This window comes from Perca flavescens, chromosome 8, assembly GCF_004354835.1.
Source record: "Perca flavescens isolate YP-PL-M2 chromosome 8, PFLA_1.0, whole genome shotgun sequence".
Taxonomy (NCBI): Eukaryota; Metazoa; Chordata; class Actinopteri; order Perciformes; family Percidae; genus Perca; species Perca flavescens.
Window position 1 is genome coordinate 1125114 of NC_041338.1, and position 21614 is coordinate 1146727.

General features: G+C 41.2%; 1 protein-coding gene across 1 annotated transcript in view; it reads right to left on the reverse strand.

Annotated features, from left to right (window-relative positions):
- The window catches only part of smpd3 (sphingomyelin phosphodiesterase 3), a 37309-nt gene that overhangs the window by 3539 nt on the left and 12156 nt on the right, over positions 1–21614 (reverse strand). Inside the window, exons 5-9 of the mRNA XM_028586425.1 lie at positions 11377–11452; positions 5515–5676; positions 5025–5114; positions 1072–1135; positions 132–300 (exon numbers count right to left, since the gene is read on the reverse strand). Coding sequence (XP_028442226.1) covers positions 132–300; positions 1072–1135; positions 5025–5114; positions 5515–5676; positions 11377–11452 — 561 coding nt within the window. The remainder of the gene's footprint in view (positions 1–131; positions 301–1071; positions 1136–5024; positions 5115–5514; positions 5677–11376; positions 11453–21614) is intronic.

Here is a 21614-nt window from a genome sequence, read left to right on the forward strand (position 1 = left end):
AAAGTTGAACCCTGCAAAAAAACTGAATGTCAAGGGTTTTAAGATTTACATTTTCTGGTCTCAATTTGAGACAATTTAAGAAGGGACAATGTTTTTATGTCATTTTCCTGTTATCCTTGACTAAACCATACCAGTTTCCAGTCCGGCTGCAGGCCCTCGTCGCTGTAGAGCATGTAGTCGATCCGGCGTCCGTTGCCCTTCAGCGGGATCTTCCTCCCTTTCTGACTGCTGGCGGGACACTGGCTCTTACTTGGAGGAAACACCAGGTACTCCTTCCTCCCCTCCTCGTTCTCCATCACTCTAACAGATACACACAGGGATGGGGAAGGATCAGAAGAACCAGGTTTAGACAAAGGATGTAGCCCTGGAGTTGCATTGCAGAGAGCTGCTGCTCACTGTCCTACTGACTGTTATTCCTAATAGGGTGATGCACTGTTACATTCTGGTGACACCCACCAACATTCGATTTACCAACAGTCTGTTCTTCTTCTGTAATGTGGGAGCCGCTCTAACTCTTTTAGTCTAACTTTTAGTGTTAAGACTTTTGATTAAAGGTTGGTCTGAAGCTTGGTTGTGTTAAAGGTTTGGGTGAGTCTCCCACAAAATGAGTCAAGTCAATGCAATTTCATCCTTTTAGTTTAGTTTATTTATTTATACATCTACAATTACTACAAATTAATATACATCAATACAAGATGTGATGGAGAGATGTAAAAAAAACCTCAGAGGAGCATAATCTGGGCCCTCTACAATGCATACTCCAATTAAAATAGAAAGAAACTGAAATGCTGATACGAAAAGAGAAGAAAGACAAAAAAAAGCCAAAACAAAAATGACACAATATCAAATCAACAGAATAAATATGAAAGGTAAAATAATATTAGGAGTTACATGGGTTGTTTACAAGACTTCCCATAGGGATAACCTTGCACAGACAAAAACAACCTTTAGCATCTTTCTTAAATTGTACAAGTGTTAGCTTTGTACAATTTAAGAAGTGAAAAAAACAAATGTGTGTGTTTATGTGTGTGTGTGTGTGTGTGTGTGTGTGTGTGTGTGTGTGTGACTTACTTTTGTAAACTTTCAGGTGAACTGACCTCGTCGTCATAAAGGCCACTGGGATCCAGTAAAGTACCTGTTGAATGACACATTCAAATGCATTACTGTTCAGGCAGACTCACATGCTTCTCTCTACTCCACTCTACTCTTCACTTCTCAATAAATACCCCAATTAAATGTTAATTTTCTTTTAATGATTGTCCTTTATTTATTTTAAAAGACACCAAGATGTCAGTTGCAGGGTTCAAACATTTCGTTACATTTAAATTGTCTGTTAGAAGGCAGAAATTGTTATAAAACATGCATGGAGTCAGAAAATATGCTATTAGCAAATCTGAGCATGCTCTTCTTGTGGGTTGTTTGAAACAACAGTTTAAAATGTAATGTACCCTTGGGGATTAAAAAAATAAAGCATCTCTCTCTGTCTCTCTCACACAAATGGGCCATTTAAGGGACACCGCCACCACCGCACAATCCTGCGGCAAATTGCCGGATGTGTGAATGTGATTGAGCCCTTATACTTCCCCTCATTTTGCTCAGTGCCAGTGTACTGTATATCCCAATAGCGTCTAGTAAGAACTTCCTCGAGTCCAGTGAAGGACCCCCCCAAAGACAGCAGTACTGTTTTCACAGTGGGTCTGGTTTGCCAAATTTTTGTAACGTTCTGAAATCCAACAGTCATTAATGCTTTCTTTATTTAAAATTAAAATTCAGAGCTCCTACTTTACCCATTGCCTATTTTCACTGCTGAGAAACAACAAACCTCTGTGTTGTGATTTCACAGATGTGATGGGAGGCATGGAATTGAAATCTGGGTCATATTTTGTTTAAAATATTTTGTAATGAAAGCATTTGTGCATTGCATTTATATGCAATATGGAACTCAAGCTAAGTATAACTTCTGTCTAATTACCTGTTTATCTGCCCATCCAGCACTACTATACGTTGACCGAGGTACAAAATAAAAGGTTATTGTTTGTTGGAAAATTGTTCGAGTTCATCATTTAAGATAACCCTAATTTGTTCTAGATGCAATGTGTCTCAGAATTCTGAAATCCACAGTTTCACTGGAGGAACTTCAGCTTTTTGTTTTTCAGAATTTAAAGTACAAATCTGGGTCATATGTTGAGCAATTGTTGGGATGACTATTCAGATAGATGAGCTGACACTTCATCTCAACTACATACAACATACCTGCAAATATGGCCACCATATCATTTGTTATTTCCGTACTGTGTTTATTGATCTAGTGTATGCTTTAAAATCCTTCCCTTCCAACACATTCTCTCTCCTATAACGTCAAAAAGCGATGCTTGGTCAGGTGCCTGTGGTGTTTGTTATTGGTGCAAAAATAATCTTTTAGTGTCATATTTAGACGTGCTTGGTCGGGACTCTTCGCGTCACTATTTGATGATCTGGTTTCGGGAAGTACGTTTAACTGACATGGGGCACAAGAACAGGACAGTTAGGTTTAGGGTTTTGGGTGGGGTTACAAAATGTACGTTTCAGTGACACGAGGGACAAGAACGGGACACGAACCCCGGTCTCTTGGGTGAAAGTCCTATGTTGTTTAACCCATCCCCCCGCCCCCCAAACTGTTTGGGAAAGTGTAGATCTACATGAGATTCCCTTTTTCAGGGAGTTAACATGCCCTCAGTGTCTCTATTCTCGTAACTTCTGGCATCACCAACAAGCTGTAGTATAATAAATAAATATTCTTTCACAGCAATTTGGACCACCACTCCTAGAAAACATGGAAAGCCGCAGTTACTGTACTTGTTGGGTTTTTGGTTTGTGGTTGACATGTTGAATCTGACAATAAACAGGGCCTCAAACACATCACCATCAGAGCCATGTCAGTTCTGAATGGAGTAGATGATCAACAGTGAGATTTCTACTGAAACCCTTCTTTTTCACAGCTTCAAACGCGTGACTTTACTTTCCTGTCACTGTTTTTTTTAACTATCAAAGGCCCAGGTCCCAGGCTAGCACTAATTCCTACGTGATATGAATGCAGCACGAGCCCTGCAGGTTGTCTGCTTACAGTATTTGGCTGAGTGGGTGACCAGCATTAGGATGATTCCTACAGCTCTCTGTTAGAGCTATTCCTTGTTTTCCTATATTTAATAGTTGAATATTAATTAATTTATTTCGTTGCTGTTTTGTTTGAATTACATGGCTGAATAAGTTTGATTATGACATCAGTATTAGTCACGCATTGCCAGACCTTCCTCCACTTCCTCCACGCCTTTTTAAGCCTGGCTGTTGTTTTCATTTAAGTCTATCCTTATTTGGATAAACTATGTGAAATGTGATCAGCTTTCTCCCATTTTCTTTCATTGATTCATTGATTTATTGATTAATTTTTCTTTCCTTGCCTCCTCCTTTCCCTCCCGTCCTGTCTAACAGCGACCAAACTACAGGCGCAGAGCCATTGTCCAAATAAATAAGCCCTTTCTCTAAAACGAGCCCTTTCACTCTGTCCTGCCCACACTGTCCCTGAAATACCGCTGGCCTAAATAACGCTTCACATCCAGACCAATACCCTCCAGTCTTTACGTCACTAATTCCATGTATCAGCGCACTGTACTGGGTGCATTTTAAATCACACAGTGGTTGCATCCTGATTTAGCCAGACAGAGCCAGATTAGAGTCAGCTCTGTATGGATCACCAGATTTAGATTGAGTGTATAGCAACACCTGCCTTTCATAATGTAATGTAACTTTAGTTTTTGAGGGTACGTTTTTGGTGTTGATGCTTCATCTGTGAATGTGTGTATTAGGTAGACTAGAAGTACATGCTGGGTACGATTTGTGAAAAAAACAGAAGCAGCCCAAGCTGTCATTCACAAAAGAAAAAAAACATGCAAGAATGAAATCCCCTGTCCAATGCTACGTAGTGCCACTCAAAACACTTATTTATGAACTTCAATATCTAATGGAACATATTCTCAAAATGAAAATGCACAACGTGGTGTCAACATGAAACAGAACTTTCAAGCCGGAGAGTGGAGTTCACTTCGCGATGAAAACAAATCCTTTTTGTTCTTCAGGAATGTTTTAATCCAAACCACGATCTTTTTCCTAAACTTAACTAGTCGTTTTGGTGCCTAAACTTAACTGTCATACAGACCATACAGCCCACTTGTGCTGCAGCTACAGTGAGGCACAAATGAGAAAGCTTCAGGTGGCATTTAATGATGCATTCAGAATCTTTCTCAAACAGCCAAGATGGACAAGTGCTAGACATGTTTGTGACTAGTAATGTTCCCACCTTTCATGCTTGAAAAATTGTATGTACAAATTGATGTGTTGCTTAACTTATTCAAAAAATTTAATTATAATGGCTTTAACTGACCTCATACAGAGTGACACAAGGTACACTTCTTGCTTTTGGAAACTGTAAAAATGTTTTAATAACTTATATAACTTTTTTCTCTTGTCTATGCTGTTGTGTTTTACATAGTTTTATACTGATATGGACCTGTGTGTCTAAAATTAAATTAAATTGAATTGTCATTGCTGCACGACGCTCACTTTTTCTGGCTAAAAAAAAGGACCGTCATCTGGCGGTGTCTAGAGCTAGATGCAACCAGCACCTGCCCGCTCAGATGTTCAGGTTACAGCGCTTTACTTAGTTTAAAGTACTTCTATTTTAAGTATATAATGGTCAGTTGGTGAAGTAGCATTGATGACTTTACAAATAACTCAGGAGAGGCTGGGATATATAGACCAGAAAGGGGGAAATCCCATGAATCCACTCCAGCAAATTGCACCCTGACTATATGTGATGTGGCACGGTGTCTGTGTGTGTGTGTGTGTGTGTGTGTGTGTGTGTGTGTGTGTGTGTGTGTGTGTGTGTGTGTGTGTGTGTGTGTGTGTGTGTGTGTGTGTGTGTGTGTGTGTGTGTGCTGTGTGTGTGTGTGTGTGTGTGTGTGTGTGTGTGTGTGTGTGTGCATTGTTACCCAGAGCCCATGGTTTGTCCTCCCCTGGCCCCAGGCGACATGGGTCCTTGTATTGAGTAAAAAGTGCATGCTGCTGCTCCAGCTTGTCCTCTGAAAATACACAAGAGCACACATACAGTAGAAGTGTTACACAGTTTAGTCTAAACATGAGAAAGGACTGACCCATCTCTGATTCTTCTTCCTCAGTAATTACAGGAAGTATTAAGTAAGTAAGTAGGCGTGAATGATCAGGAAACCAAATAATGTGGAACATTCTTCAAAATTATGATAAACTTCCGCCCCAATATTATTCTTACACAATTAAGTGCAATTGTCAGACCTTCCTCCACAGTGCTGCAAAGGAGGGTCTTGATTTACCCTGCAGAGATCTGAGTAGCAGTTAACCATCCGGCTGAAAATGAGGGACATCCGGCGGAATTTCCGGCAGCACCTGAACAATCCTGGAAAATTAAAAGTCATCGATATAGACTTAGCCCAGACAAATGCATACCTGAAGAGCAGTTATCAAAGTTGAGATCTCCCAGGATGACATCAAAGGCCACCAGGTCTTCCAGCACCTTCTCTCCTTCACGTGGTTGGGACGAGGATTGGCGAAACTCAGCCCCCCACTGGAGCAACAGGTCCAGCTGCTCACAGCGTACAGATGCATCACCTGGTGGACGGCGCAGTGTCAGTGCGTATTAGAGAGAGGGAGGAAGCAGGGAAAGAGGGGGAGCAAATAAATACTAAATGTTTGCCATAAAGTCACGCAAGCATGTCTGAAGGAAACAGACCTGACCTGATTTACAAAAGACAAAAGAGTAGGAGAGGATGGAGATCAGGTCTGGGTATTACCAGGGGTGTTGGACTGGGGGTGAAAAAAGGGACTGAGTACCCAAAAAGATGCTATAATGAACAGCTGTGGATGTGGGGAGGGGCCCATAGATAATGCCTTTCTACGGGGCCCGTAGAGCTACACCCCTACAACACAACAGAGCACAACAATCCAGCTTAATGATACAGTGCGATCCGCTGTGATCAGAAACATCAGTTAGGATCTCATACGATCTAAGTCTAGTCAAATCACCTTAATTCAGATAGCCCAACAATGTAAGATTTGTCTTACATCGACCGATGGCCGGTGACATGACAGTTAAGTTTAGCCGAGAAAAGGTAATATGGCGACTGTTATGGAAAAACTCAGGAGCAGTTTGACCTCTGGATACATTAAGGTTCGAGAGACTTTGATGACTTATACACAAGCAGTTATTAATGTCGATCAAAGAGAGTTTAAGGTAGACAGTACAGTTTAACCACGGTGTGTTAGCGTGCAGGGTCATCCTCAACTCTGAGGGTCTGTGCCTTTTCCCTGATGTGTATATCTCTCGCCTAAGCTGTCAAGTTTGTGTTCTGCCAAGATATATACCTTATCAAGTCCAGCTGAAATTATTAGACAATTAAACACACAACTGTTTGGATCCTTTACTCTTTCTACAATGGGAGGATTTTTCTTTACTTTTAATACTTTAAGTACATTTTCCTGATGATATATACTTTTATTTAAGTAACATTTTCAATGCAGGACTTTTACTTGCAACAGAATATTTTTAAAGTCTGGTATTAGCACTTTTACTTAAGTAAAGGATCTGAAAACTTCTTCAACCACTGGTAATTTGAGATTTGTCGCTTCTAGTTACAAAGGCACAGAGAATAATCACCAACTCTGCAGATCCCCTCAACTCCACAGAGCTGCATTGGATTTATGGCCTGCAACTTTAAAGTTTTGGTTCATTATCACTCCTCTCATCAATCTTGTTTCCAGCAGCAGCAGCTGTTTTCAGTAAAAAAAACTCTGATAAAGCCACTGTACACTTTCTGCTCAGCAGCAAACAGCAGACAGACACAGATTGGCTAGTCTCACATTGCCAGACCTTCCTCCACAGCGCTGCAAACGAAGGTCTGGCTAGTCCACACAGCATTCCGGGATGGGAGAAAAACATGCTCTGGTTTATTGGCATTTCTTTAAACCAATCACAATCGTCTTAGGCGACGGACGGAGCCATTGTGCCGCCGCAAAATAGCCTCAGGAAGGAACTGGTTTTGGTGGAACAGGTGTACGTTCAAAAGTAGTTTTAAAAACTCAGATTGGACAGATAGTCTAGCTAGCTGTCTGGATTTACCCTGCAGAGATCTGAGGAGCAGTTAACCATAGTCCTCACAAATCCACCAGAGGTTAGAACGCTAACACAAAGGAAGAGGAAGGGGACAGACATCCGGCCGAAATGAGGGACATCCGGTGGAATTTCCAGCCCCACCTGAACAATAACTATACAACGTCGTCGATATAGACTAGTGATTAGCTGGTGAACATAGTGGAGCATTCAACAGCTAAAGAGACATATATCCCCCCCCAGAAGTTGGTGGAGACCAAAAAAGAGCTAAAATTTGAGTGAACATCAGACTTTGCATTCGCCAGCTGGCCAAAAAACCAATGTTGTTTGTGTCTGCTGGGTGTTTACATGGTAACTGTTAGCTAAGATAATAAATTAATAAATAATAATAATTGAGTTGATAATACGTTTATGTTGTGTTACAGCATGCATCCCCCAAGTGACAAAAAAAAATCAAGTAATGTAGTTGATTATGCAATACAGTGACATCTACAGGAATGGAAATTTTCTGTGGTATACACTGTAAAAAATTATAGTATTCTGGCAGCTGGTGCGGCAAAAAAAAAATTTCACGGTTTCTTTTTGTAATTTCTGATATTTTCGTGACATAAAAAATACATTAAATAAATTTGTTAAATAAAATGGGATAATTCCATATAATTACAGTTTTTCTGACGGATTGTCTTTTTTATAAATACAAAAACTGAGATACATTTGTTTATCTTGTGTCTTTTTCGCTCTAAACTAATCGCAACATTTATGTTACTTTATTTGAACAGGGACAATATACAAAGAACATGTAACCTTACATAAGAAAGAGAGAGACGTAATGTACCGGGTCTTAGCAAATTGATATTTTCTGGCAGTAGTCCCTGGGCAGGTACGTAGGTTGAATAATAAAATAGTAAAAAAAATTTGAAATTACAAGAACATTATACATTTAACAAGTACAAAATACACCCCGCCTCCAACAAACTGCACTCGAATGACAATTTTTGTTTCTTTCCTTACTTGATGACACTTATCTATTGTGTTACTAATACTCGTGGCATAATATCAAGTCGATTGTGGAGCTATTTTGCTTTGGCAGTGTTTTCTTGTGTCCACCCCTGAGAGAGAAGGGAGGAGGGGAACAGAGGGAGGCGGTAGGTGAGAGCGCGCGAGAGAGAAATAACAGCTGAATAGCGGAGAGTGTGAGAAACAAAGAGGTGTTAAGATATTGCTGGGTGAGTAGGTGGCTTTGATTACTCTCAGCTCAAGTACATGTAAAATGTAATGTTTTTCCCTTCTTTTTCTGTTACTTGATCACTAATCACTAGAGAGTGCTGGCTCTACATTTGTGTGTATGTGTGTGTGTGTGTGTGTGTGTGCATGTGTGTCCATTCCGCTTGGCTTTCTGTGTGTGAAAACTTGGGTGCGGAAAACTATTTAGGGCTGAGTAAAATAATTATTTAAATATTTGTAACTCAGCAAAAATCTTATTCTAATAGAGTGCCAAAGTAATAAGCATGATTAGTTTAGTCCACCCCCGACTATATAGGTCAAATATGGCAGGACAGTCTTGTTCCAAAGGATCCTCTACATGAGGGCTGGGCAATAATTCAATATGATAATTTATTGTCTTTCAATGGAATCATATCGTGATGAAATCGTATATGGAGATATCGAGACATGCATTACGTTGTCTAAATTTTAATTACAAGCACATACTAATTCAATTTTCTCAGAAAATCTGTTGTGAAACATTTTGAGGGAATATCATTTGAAGAATTGCAGATTTGTTTGACTATCACACTATTTTTGTGCATGCATGTTAACATAGTATATAACTGGAAACAAATGATTTATTTTTACTCTATAATTTCACTTGACACTGTTTACCACATTATTGATGATTATTTATCTAAAATCTCATTGTGTAAATATTTTGTGAAAGCACCAATTGTCAACCCTACAATATCGTCGCAATATCGATATTGATGTATTTGGTCAAGAATATTGTGATATCTGCTTTTTTCCGTATCACCCAGCCTTAATCTACATCCAGATGAGCAAAGCTGTCTTCTGCAGCGCGTCCTCACCCAGAAAACGGCCGTATGGATCGATTATGCGATCAGCTTATAACGACCCACCCACAATTACGTTTCTTGCTAGGACGCGACTTCTCTGTTTTTCAACTGTTTTCCCAGTTGAAAAATACAAGCAGCCAGTCAGAGATGTGTAGTCTGGATTGGGAATGGGGATGTCATTTTACTGTGCCATAGACAGAAAATAGCTACATTCATAAAAAAAAAAAAATTAGCAATAAAAATAACTGCCTCAAACATGGTAAAAATAAACTAAAATCAACATGACTCCCTACAACTGCTGCTGCAGCTTCTGTGAGGATTGAATATAGTCAGTGGGACACATATGTCAGATTAGTCAGGGCCCAAAAGAAAATATCCTCCCCTTCCAAACAATCGACTAACATGATTAGATGTCAGGCTGAAGATTAAGTGAAAATGAAATGGCGGTGCAGTCTGATTATCAGGTCTTTGAAGCAGGGGCGTCGGACTGGGGCAAAAAAAGGGACTGCATACCCAGGGCCCTCATGTGAGCAGGGCCCAGGAAGATGCTAGAATGAATAGCTGTGGATGCGGGGAGGGGCCCATAGAAAATGCCTTTCTACAGGGCCCAGAATTTTGTGCTACGCCCCTGCTTTGAAGAACACAGCTTCATAAGGTTGTATTTTTCGAAGAAGGCCGCCCTTTCTCAACAAGGCACACAGCTAGGATTTCTATCGAAATTACATTATTTTTTAAGTTGTGTGGATCATGGCTGAGATACACTTAACCCATGTGTTGAAATTATGAATAATTTTAACTAATAGTTAAGATCAGATGATGTTGAGTGGACCACAAACTGTTTAGTCAGGAGGCTGTTTTGAAACCATTTAAACATTATTTTTCAAATGCTATAAAATTGAACCCAAAATTCAATGGAAGTATTCATTAATTTTACTTGTGAAGAACGTTGTATCCATGCATCCATGTTTTTTAACGAAAACCCAAATTAAAAAAAACTTAAAAAACTAGTCAAATTTGACCCGAGGACAATACAAGGGTTAAAAGGACAGTAAAACTAAATAACTTGTGAGAAAAAAAATCTATGCATTTCAGTTAAAGGAGTGAACAGTATAACAGTTGCAGTGAGGATTTGATATGAATATGGTGAAAATAATTAAATGGTATGATCATGGACATGGTCACATCAGGGATAGTGTAAAAAATGTCAAACGTTACTTTTTTAAATATCAGTCTGTGTATTGTAAAATGGTAACAAGTGAGCTACAGTGACAGCCTTTTGGGTTACTAAATACTATGACAGTGTTTTCTGCTATACTTTTGCTTTGTTGCTTTTTTAATTGCTTTTGTGTAATTATTTACAGACTGTAAAACACACATCGAGGAAATCCTTACTACTGATGCTACTACCAGCACCCTTAGTCAAGAAATCTTTTTCACACCCAACAGGTGCAAAAATAAGAAAAAAAACACCTGACACACTGCACTTTCAAATCAAAATAAGGGTTTACCACTTACAGTAAGTGTAGTAATGAAGATACTATACTACACTCAAAAAAGAATCAGGTCTCTTCTCTCCTCCCCCATCCCCCCTCACTCATCCCGCTCCCCTCCCCCAAAGGCTTTATGTTTGATGTATCTTTAGAAACAGCCCTGGCACTGCTATTTTTAGACCTGAGAGAAGCGTAGGAGGAGCCCAGAATAGCAGGCGAAAGGGTAAGGGGGGGGGGAGACGTGTCTTTGGTAAAAAATGAGGGAGGCATCAACCGGAGGCTTTAAATAGGGCCGTGACGCCGTAAACAGCTTGAGCCAGTCGCCATGGGAACAGCAGAAGGAGGAGGCACACAGAGGTTTTGATGCACCCATTTATCTAGCTATCTGGACAAACACACACACACACACACACACACACACACACACACACACACACACACACACACACACACACACACACACACAGAGCTAAGATGTTCTTCGCTCTTAGTTAGCCTTAAAAAGTGAAAGGCAATGTCATGGAAATCATATAAATGCATGCATGTGTGCATTTCCGTGTGCATGTGTCCATGTGTCCATGTGTGTGTTTGGGACACAAAGTGACAGAGAGAGTGTTTGAATAGCTAGAACATGTAACTGTACCTTCTATAGCGTGGAGGTGCGTACACGTGAGATATCCCACAACCCTTTGGTCCTGATGGGAGGTGCCCACGTGAACCTGCAGGGAACCAGAGACAAACATGACATTGTGTTACTCCGCCAAGTTCAAACCAGCAACATGAACTGAAGCCCACTGAACAGGTGTGTTTGCGTATGTAAAGAATGCCAGGTAACAACACCAACGCCAATTAGATCACACAAGGCAAGGAGAAACTTTATTGATTCCTGTGAGGAAACTCATTACAGCTGTAATTTAATTGCAGCAGTTAGGGTGTGCTGCATAACAGTAGTGGGACAAGAAAATTAATTAGAGCAATCTCCCTCAGAAGCCTGGCCCGGGTAAAACAAGACTAGATATCGGCCTAGACTGTCCTCAGCGTTCGCGCTCACAACAGGATATCAGATCGTAAATGTTGAACATGTTTAATATTTGCATTTGAAATCTGGCAACATAAGCTTTAGAGCCATTAAAAAGATCGGGCATGTGCTGACTATTGTCAGGAGGGGCGAAATCGGCTTGATTCTCTTGTGGTGTGTACCCGGCATTAGGGTTTATTTAGCTAGCCATCTTTATGTCCAGCAATATTGTTTATCATTGCTAATGCTAACTATCCATTTGTTTTCTTTTGGATAAAATATAAGCACATCACTGTGTCGGTCAGTCGGCCCACCTACTTTGGTCCAGACTGAAATATATCAGCAACTGTTGATGGATTGAAATTTGGTACAGAAATGCATGTCCCCCTCAAGATAATTGTAATGATTAGAAATTGCTATACTTATTGCAAGTTATCAAATGTTAGTAGGCTACGCTACTAAGATGATCAACATGGTAAAGATTAAGACTGCTTAGCATCAGCATGTTAGCATTGTCATTGTAAGCATGTTAGCATGCTGAGATTAGCATTTAGCTCAAAGCGTCGCTGTGTCTGAGTGCTGCTAGCTGGTTGTGACTTACTTAGTCTTGTTGTTCAACACAGGATTTTAGATAATAAAAAACTAGCAGACAGTAATAAGAACAAAAAAATGTAAAGGCTTTCATGATGTAGACATATTCTGAATTAATGGTATATATTATTGTGCCAAAAGGAAATATTGTAAGCAGCTAAAAAAAATTGCATGGTATTTCCAACATAAAAATGATGTTGATTAATATTTTTAAAGGAGAAGAAATCTTTGATTTCCACCCTGCCATTTGCACTGTTGACATTTTACGCTGCATTATGAATGGTCTGCCATTCCCAGGGGCATGGAACATTATCAATCAGCAGGGAAATAATGTGAGCTATTGATCAGTGTAAACAAAAAGTACAACTCTTCAACACCAAAAACATCTGACACAACTTCTGGTATTTTTCTTTTAATGCCAGTTTCTTTGAATAAAGCTCCATTAAAATACTTTAATATACTGTAGATATATTTACATTGGAGTGAGTTTACAACTTCCACAGATAAGTAATCTTGTCAACAAAGAGAGAGTAGATGAAAAATGCCATTTGTTTGGAGTGTCCATTCTTGTGAAATATCCAATTGTATAATAAAAATGAGTGAGCAATGTTCTGTAAGAGGTAGGCTGAATCAATCAGCTAAACAGAGAGCTGAAGATTTTATTAAATATGTCCTCGTACACTTTACACGTACTTCTTCACAACCTCAATTTCTCCATTCCCTGAGCAGCAGAGTGTGAGCAAAGCTGCAATAAATTGAACATCACTCCAGATTTAATCAGACACCTTTAGCATCGGTGTTGAGAAGTCCTTCAGCATCACAGAAACAAGACACGGAGGACGGTGGAGCCTGGCAGCGCTGAAGTGCCAGTGGGTGGATGCAGACTGAGGCGGAGGAGGAGGAATAAAGGGTTGCAAAGAAAGGGAGATGGTGATTGTGGGGTGGTTAGTTTGAAGTGGGAAGGCGTCTGGGTGAAGCACATCTATAACAAGACAGAATACATCCTGTCAGAGGCCAGCTTAGAGACAGCCTTGGACAGAAGTATTGTATGAGGTAAACTGCTCTTAATTTAGCTTTCTATCTTCATAATCCATCCATCCATCCATCCATCTTCGTCCGCTTATCCGGTGTCGGGTCGCGGGGGGAGCAGCTCCAGCAGGGGACCCCAAACTTCCCTTTCCCGAGCAACATTAACCAGCTCCGACTGGGGATCGGCGTTCCCAGGCCAGGTTGGAGATATAATCCCTCCACCTAGTCCTGGGTCTTCCCGAGGCCTCCTCCCAGCTGGGCGTGCCTGGAACACCTCCCTAGGGGGGCGCCCAGGGGCATCCTTACCAGATGCCCGAACCACCTCAACTGGCTCCTTTCGGCGCAAAGGAGCAGCGGCTCTCCGAGCTCCTCACGGATGACTGAGCTTCTCACCCTATCTCTAAGGGAGACGCCAGCCACCCTCCTGAGGAAACCCATTTCGGCCGCTTGTACCCTGGATCTCGTTCTTTCGGTCATGACCCAGCCTTCATGACCATAGGTGAGGGTAGGAACGAAAACTGACCCGGTAGATCGAGAGCTTTGCCTTCTGGCTCAGCTCTCTTTTCGTCTGGCGGTGCGATAGATTGAATGCAATACCGCACCCGCTGCGCCGATTCTCCGACCAATCTCCCGCTCCATTGTCCCCTCACTCGCGAACAAAACCCCAAGGTACTTGAACTCCTTCACTTGGGGTAAGGACTCATTCCCTACCTGGAGAAGGCATTCCATCGGTTTCCTGCTTCATAATCACGGAGCGATATTTGTAAAGCCATATAATTAGTACTAACTAATCTAAGTAACAACCCACACTGCTAAATGTTATATATGTGTTGTATAAAAAGAGACTATTGTCAGTAAGAACATTCAACATTCAAGCCATCAAGTGTTGTGTCAGCCTTTCAACATACAGCATTCACACCGCAATTTCTTTTTTGCATTCTCTAGTTTAACATGTTGTTTATCCAGTTAATGAAAGCTTTTAAATTCGCTGTGCTAAAAGCTTGCGGACTGGCGAGGTTTTTACCAGGAATAATCATCTGATAAACTTTGTTTTGTTCATTTATTTTTTTTGTTTTTACCAGGAGAACAGCTGGCCTTCTGGTGTGGATTTTGCATGCTCTCCCTGTGCCTGCATGGGTGTTCCAGTTAGCTCCCGGAGTCCAAATCCATGCAGGCTAGGTGAACTGGTGACTCTAAATTTCCCACTGGTGTTGATGTGTGAATGGTTGTCAGTATTTACTGTACCGGAGGAGCTTTGGGATCTTTAGTCAAAATAGCGAGCCAGCCATACATTTTTCTATGACCCTCCAAAATGATTGGGAAAAAAGGGATGACCCTCTCCAACATTTTAAGGATGCCTGCTGTACTGGTTTGCGCTTGGCAAAGATGTACAGATAGCCATTGTTTTTTTACAACCACGACATATTTAACGTATCCTCTGCTTTCTCATCTTACACATCCTACTCCTCTGTTATGGTGTGGAGGCCATTTCGGTAGATTTACTCACTAACATTGTTGTGGAAACACAATAAGCATGGAAACTAAATGCACATTTCCTGCATTACTGCATTACTTCAAATACTAAGTTACTCCTCTAGTAAACTAGTATTCACATGAAATAAAACAATAAAGCATTGAGACCATTCAACAAAGCACACTGGGTAATAAGAAATTCAACTCATGAACTGCTCATGCTATGGACTCGTCACTAGGCTTCCTAAGTCATTGTATATTTTAGCATATAGGTAAAGCTGCCGAAGCTGAACATTATCCAAAACTCCATTTCTCAGACGAGCGTCAATTTGGGAGCTTGCATGCTACCACTTCTTCCTTCTCAAATGTCTTGAAAAGGCTGTCGTTTGCACAATTTCAAATCACCGGGACCCAGGCGCAGAGCTGTGGGTGGGCGTGGACTGGCCTGGGCCCGCCCACATTGACAGCTGGCCCGCCTAATCAGAAATTCAAAGTGTGTTGGTGTGCAAAGCGCTGCAACAATCACAACAACCATGGATTGCTGTTGTGGCCAAAAACTGGAAACTTTATACATTTTTCGTCTGCTATTTCATTACTAAATTCATTTCTGGGACTTTTTTATGCGAGAAATCAACTACGTAGAGCTCAAATACGGGCCGTTTTACGAAAATTGATGGCTAATTGCTAATTTGGTCCAACTGTGTCGGAGTTCAGAAGTGCCACAGTCTGACGTGACAGCCGGCCAGTGCTTGCCGTGGTCGCTGGCTCGCCGCCTGGTCTGTCCACCTGGTCTGTCCACCTTCACAGACCCGCTGTGATCTGGCTGGAGCTCTATCAGGAGACTCGCGGACAAGAGGCGTTTATTTCCCCGATTGTTTGTTTAAATAACTCAACACGCATATCCATTATAAGATTAACTGGAACCTGTGGTTTTTCGAAGTTATAATGCTCCACGAGAGATTGCGGGCGTAACGTAACAAGCTCGCAGACCGGGCTGTCACTCACACACCGGCCACGGAGCAGGCAGAGGAGAGGGAGAGCAGCGTCTGACAGGGCAGAGAGGTACCCGTCTCTCTTTGACAGTCTTGTAAATAAATTATAACATGTATATTAGATCTGTCTTCCTCTATCATAGGTGCCGATTTTTTCTTCGTGGGTGCCCACGGGCGCACAACCTTTAAAAAGAAAAGTAGGCTAGGCTAGTCAAAACTTTTTTGCATTTCAGAACCTTAGGAAATGTACAGACATAAACCAACACAGACACTCACACCTATTAACCCGATAATAAAGCTATAAAGTAGGCTTTCAACTCAGGACAGCGCCACTCACAAATACAGATAGCATCAACTGCAATGTTTAATTTTAAATGGATGTCGCCTACTAGAAGTCTGGCACCCGTGGATGCTCAGTATTTTCCGTGGGTGCTCGAGCTCGAGGCAACGTAAAACCTTTGAGCTAGTCAGAGCATTATATTCCATCTCCATGTCAGTGACGATACTTTGGCAACAGGTGGCGCAGTTAGCTATAGGGTTCTCAAAGAAAGCAACTCCAAACTCGTGTTGCTGTCATGTTGCGATTTTTGTAGGGTCAGACCCATCTGCTAGCGATGGGGGGGCCCAAGACTGAGAGCTACATGGAAAAGTATGCACCAAACAAGCCACCTTGAAGTTTTGCTGTTTTCATGACTAAAAAATGTTGGGTGACCCTGCCCTCTACAAAGAATAAAAAGACATGACCCTCCCCTACATTCCATAAATACCAAACGGTCCCTTAGCCTTGTGATAAAGCGTTGAACTGTCCAATCATTCTCACTCCCATCGCATCAAAAAGTAATGCTTGGTCAGGTGCCTTTGGCGTTTGTTATTGATGCAAAAAGTCTCCTTTAGCATCACATTTAGATGCACTTGGTCGGGAGTCTTGGCAACACGTTTTGACGCACGGGACTTTCTTCTAGCCCTTTGGCGTCATATTTGGACATTGACATCACTATTTGATGTTCTCAGGACTCGCGTCCAGCCCTTAGGCGTCATATTTAGACGACATAGACGGGACTCTTGGCGTCACTTCTCAACACTCTGGGTCAGGACATATAATTAACTGACATGTGGGACAAAAACGGGACAGTTGGGTTTAGGAAAAGATGGTGGATAGGGTTACAAAATGTATGTTTCAACCCCGGTCTCCTGGGTGAAAGTCCTGTGTTGTTTGACCCATCCACACCCCCCAACCTTCCTCCTTATGTGGATTTTAGGTCTTTCATTCTACTTGCTACCGTTGTCTCTCTTAATACTGCGTCATCTTACAGCTCCGCGGTCAAGCTGCTGCTCTTCCCGGTGCGTTCCATACCGACGCGTCTGTCTCTGGCGCTGAGAGCCACTGACCAAGCGTCAGTATTTTACGAGTTGGGAGTGAGAACGGGTTGGTCCAATGTGTACCCAGCCTGAGAGCTGAGATACACCCCAGCACCCTGCGACCCTGAACACAATACGGTGATATATATATATATATATATATATATATATATATATATATACATACAGACTAAGAAAAGGGTAGTACTGTAACCCCTAGCTTCCACCAGGCGCGTCTGCGCTGCATTCCGGTGGCACCACGACCCTCACGAGCAATCGCGGCCCTTCAGGCCATTCCCTTTAAAATATGAATACTTTCTTAAGGTAGAGTTCATTTATTGAACTACTATGATTTTTGGCTGCTCACTAGTCCTTAACTTCCCTGCTACCTCCACTGACATCTTTCACAGTGACTTAAAAACACACTGACGCTCTCATTCAGTCAAATCAAGTGCATCATTTACGATCAATTAATGTCTACTGTAATGAAAAAAGAAGTCAGCATTTATCTCTCTGGTGAATGAGCCCTGGTGTAAAAGCAACCCACTAAGGGGAGGACTTTCATATAGACAAATGGAGACTGATTGCCAATAATGGGATGGCTGTTTTGGCTTTGTTTCTGTGCAGACTTCCTAATGAAAAAAATCTAAAAGGCATTAGCCTGATTAACTCTGATACCAAACACAAAGCTCACGTTGCAGACTGAAGTTCAGTTAATACCTCACAGCAAAGGCCACACATTTCCCTCTGAAGATTTAGGCACTAATTTAATTTCTATTAATGGAATGAGTGTTTTGTGAGAATGGGTGGGGTAGAGGAGCAAAAAAGATCAGATGCTACATTAACTTTGCTAATAATGTGGCATAAGATGTGACTCAATGAAAATGGGTGGGACTGTGTTGGTTTGCTGATAACAGCTGACCCAGGCAGACACCAAAAACCTTTAGTGTATACTATAGTTGACATGTTTCCATACATATCACAGCTTTAGTAATCCATATTTAAAGGAATGGTTTGACATTTTGGGAAATCAATCTTCCCATTTAACTCTCTGTTAGATTGATACCACTGTCATGTTTGTCTGTTAAATATGAAGCTAAGGCCAGGAGACAGTTAACGTAGCTTAGCATAAAGAAATGAGAGTGCCAAAATGTCCAATCTATAAATGTTAGCAGGAGTCTTCTCACTCATCTACTTTTACGGTGTTAAAACTGTAAAAGTAATACTAAAACCCATATTTGTCTCCATTACATAATTACATTAAATGCTTTTTATTTCTCAGTTTGGGTACATCTCACCATAGGGATCATTAAAGTTTCATGTAATCATCTTATTTTTTTTTTTACACTCTCTCCAGCTCTGTCCTCATTCTTTCCATTTCTGTTGCTCCTACTCTGCCTCTTCTTTCCCCTCTGCTCTCTCTCTATCTGCATGCTGTGCTCTGTATTAATATTTCAGGGGCTTATGCATGCTTCAATAGGTGTGTGTGCACCCTGAAACTGACAAGAGGCCTGAGGGGATTCTTATGTGTGTATATGTGTGTGTACACACACTCATGCATACAAGAACGAGTGGACTTTCGATGTGTTTATATTGTCTGCGGTCTATGCAGAAGATGAAGTATAGATGATGCCAACGTTTACTGGAGTTCTGCATAGTGACTTTTGGTCATGAAATAGGAAAGCAATTTCTGTCAATAAATTGAGTTGACCTTGATAGTTAACAGAGGTTCTTTTTGGTCATTTAAGGCCAGAGGTGGCTTTGGGGAAATATCCCATTGATTTCCATTCTATCAGATCTAGTGTGTCCCTGTTTTGAAACCTAATCCGTAGAAATGCATTCAAACTGTGTATTTCCACACACACACACAACCATGCACTTAGTAGTTTGAAATAATTATAAGAGGGGATAAATGTTGAGACTGAAAAGCTTTAATTACGGAGCCAGCGCTGGCTCTCTCTTTAGGGAATTTTTTTTTTTATTAATATGCTATCTCTGCCTCTCGCTGCCTCTCTCTCTTTCTAGTGCGTCACTTCCCCACAAGAGACAATTCAGATTTATGTCGCTGACCCGCTGCTGCTCTCCAGGTAAATAGATCCATTGGGAAATAATGAGCATTTGTGTGTGCCCCGAGTTATATTTTCTAGAGACTGAATTCATTCAAGAAGAACAGCATTTACATTCATCATAATTGAAATAAACCAGTCTGGGAACAATAGCAGAGGATGGCTGAAGGCAACATCATGGGTTTATTTGGTATCAAATTCAGTTCATTGTAATAATTAACATAATTCATGTTCTAGATACTTTAACCCAAAGTAATCTAAACTGAAATAAAGCAATAAGGAAAATATAAAGGCCCTTGGTTACTTAGATTTGATCACAATCATGGAAAGGGTAATGTAAAGGTTGCTAAATGACAGTGGTCACGACTGAAGCCACATGTGTAAAACTCAAACCACAGTCTGCACTACCAACAGTCACCTGAGCTAAACAGTTCACATCACCTGCACAACTCATTCACAGCAACACAACTCTTCACACACATCTCAAAACAGGCTCAGTGAGCGACACACTTTGAACAATTCTCATTGAGACAACACACACTGTCACTCAGAACACGCAGAGTAAAAACACTATAATCAAACACCCAGGGGCGGGTCTAGAGGGGGGGCCCGGGGTGAAATCTATTCTGTTTTGAATGTGTGGTTAACAGTTTTGACAGCATTGTGTTATCATTTGAACAAAGTGCTGTAAATCCACAGTGTTGTGCAGGTTGTGGCAGGTTGTGGGATAAGTCTGTAGGGTTTTGAAAACTGTGTTCAAGCAATGAGAAACCAACTAGAGTTTGGTTCACATGAACTGCTGCTGTGCAGACTGGAGTTAGAGTTTTGCACATGTGGCTCCAGTTGTGCCCACTGTCGTTTGCAACCGAAAAAACTGTATTTACAACCACTTGGTTAAGGTCAGGGACAGGCCATGGTTACAGTGAACCAAAAAGCGAACATTACAGTAATTGCAGGCCTGTGATGGAAAAGCAAAATATGGTCTCCTGCAGGAAAGTCACTTAGCTTTCGCATCGCTACAGAAAGACACACTACTTTCTGCATTGGCACTGAATTTTGGCATAATCTTGAGGTGTGGACTTTTTGTTAATATACTGTGCAAGACCGTGTGACGGTATTTCTATAGTTTAATTTACTCTTAGTGTCTAGAGCAAGGCCGCCCAATTTAGGGCCCGCCAGCCGAGTTTGGCCAATGCTTCATTTGTTTTGGCCCACCATGGCATTTGACATGCTCATGCTTATTCTCCTTATTTTGAAAGTGCTGTAAAATCCTAACCGTAAACGACAACGAAACTTAAATTTTATGCAGCTAAAGATAACTAGTACTAGTAAGATTAAACTGCCCTAATAAAGCTATAGTGCGTAGTCTGTTTACCCCATGAGGAATTTTAAATAATGACAACTGTCAGGCATCCACATGATACAAGCCTTCAGTGATCAGCTTCAGTGCCAAATTATCTCTTTACACGTTGCTCTGGAAAACATGTGTGTATTCTTCAATATCAACATTTATTTTTGGCCCGTGGCCTTCCATCCATATACATTTTTGGCCCTTCATATAAAACAATTTGGGCACCTCTGCTCTAGAAGATTTGGGGTTTTCTGTTCCTTGTTTCTTTCATTGTTTGAGTTTTCTGTGCTTTGTGTACCTTATGTCTCCCTGTAGCCCTGCCCAGCATGTCTTCCATTGTACACCTGTTTTGTGTCCAGCCTTGTCAGTCTGTCTTTGTGTTACCAGTCCTCGTTGTCTTGTTCCTCCTTATTCCAGTTCCCTGCACACTCCAGCTGTGCCTTGTCTGGTGATTAGCCCCTTCTTTATTCATTCTGTGTGCTCCTTTTGTCTGGTGTCAGTTCGTCATCGTGTTTTGGGTCAAGAAGTTCGCCTGATTCTTGTTACATGTCATTTAGCTGACGCTTTTATCCAAAGCGACTTACAATTCTTACATATCAGAGGTCACGCACCTCTGGAGCAACTAGGGGTTAAGTGTCTTGCTCAGGGACACATTCTTCACTCTTCTTGTGCTCTGTTTCTCAGTGTTCCTGCTGTTTCCCCTGTTTTTGATGTATTATCTATATATAAGTTTATTTCAATTCAATTCAATTCAATTTTATTTATAGTATCAAATCATAACATAGGTTATCTCGAGACACTTTACAGATAGAGTAGGTCTAGACCACACTCTATAATTTACAAAGCCCCAAAAATTCCCACAATTACAGTAATTCCCTCAAGAGCAAGCAGTGCGACAGTGGTGAGGAAAAACTCCCTCTTGGGAAGAAACCTCGGACAGACCCAGGCTCTTGGTAGGCGGTGTCTGACGGGCCATTATTATTTAAGGATTATTTAAATCCT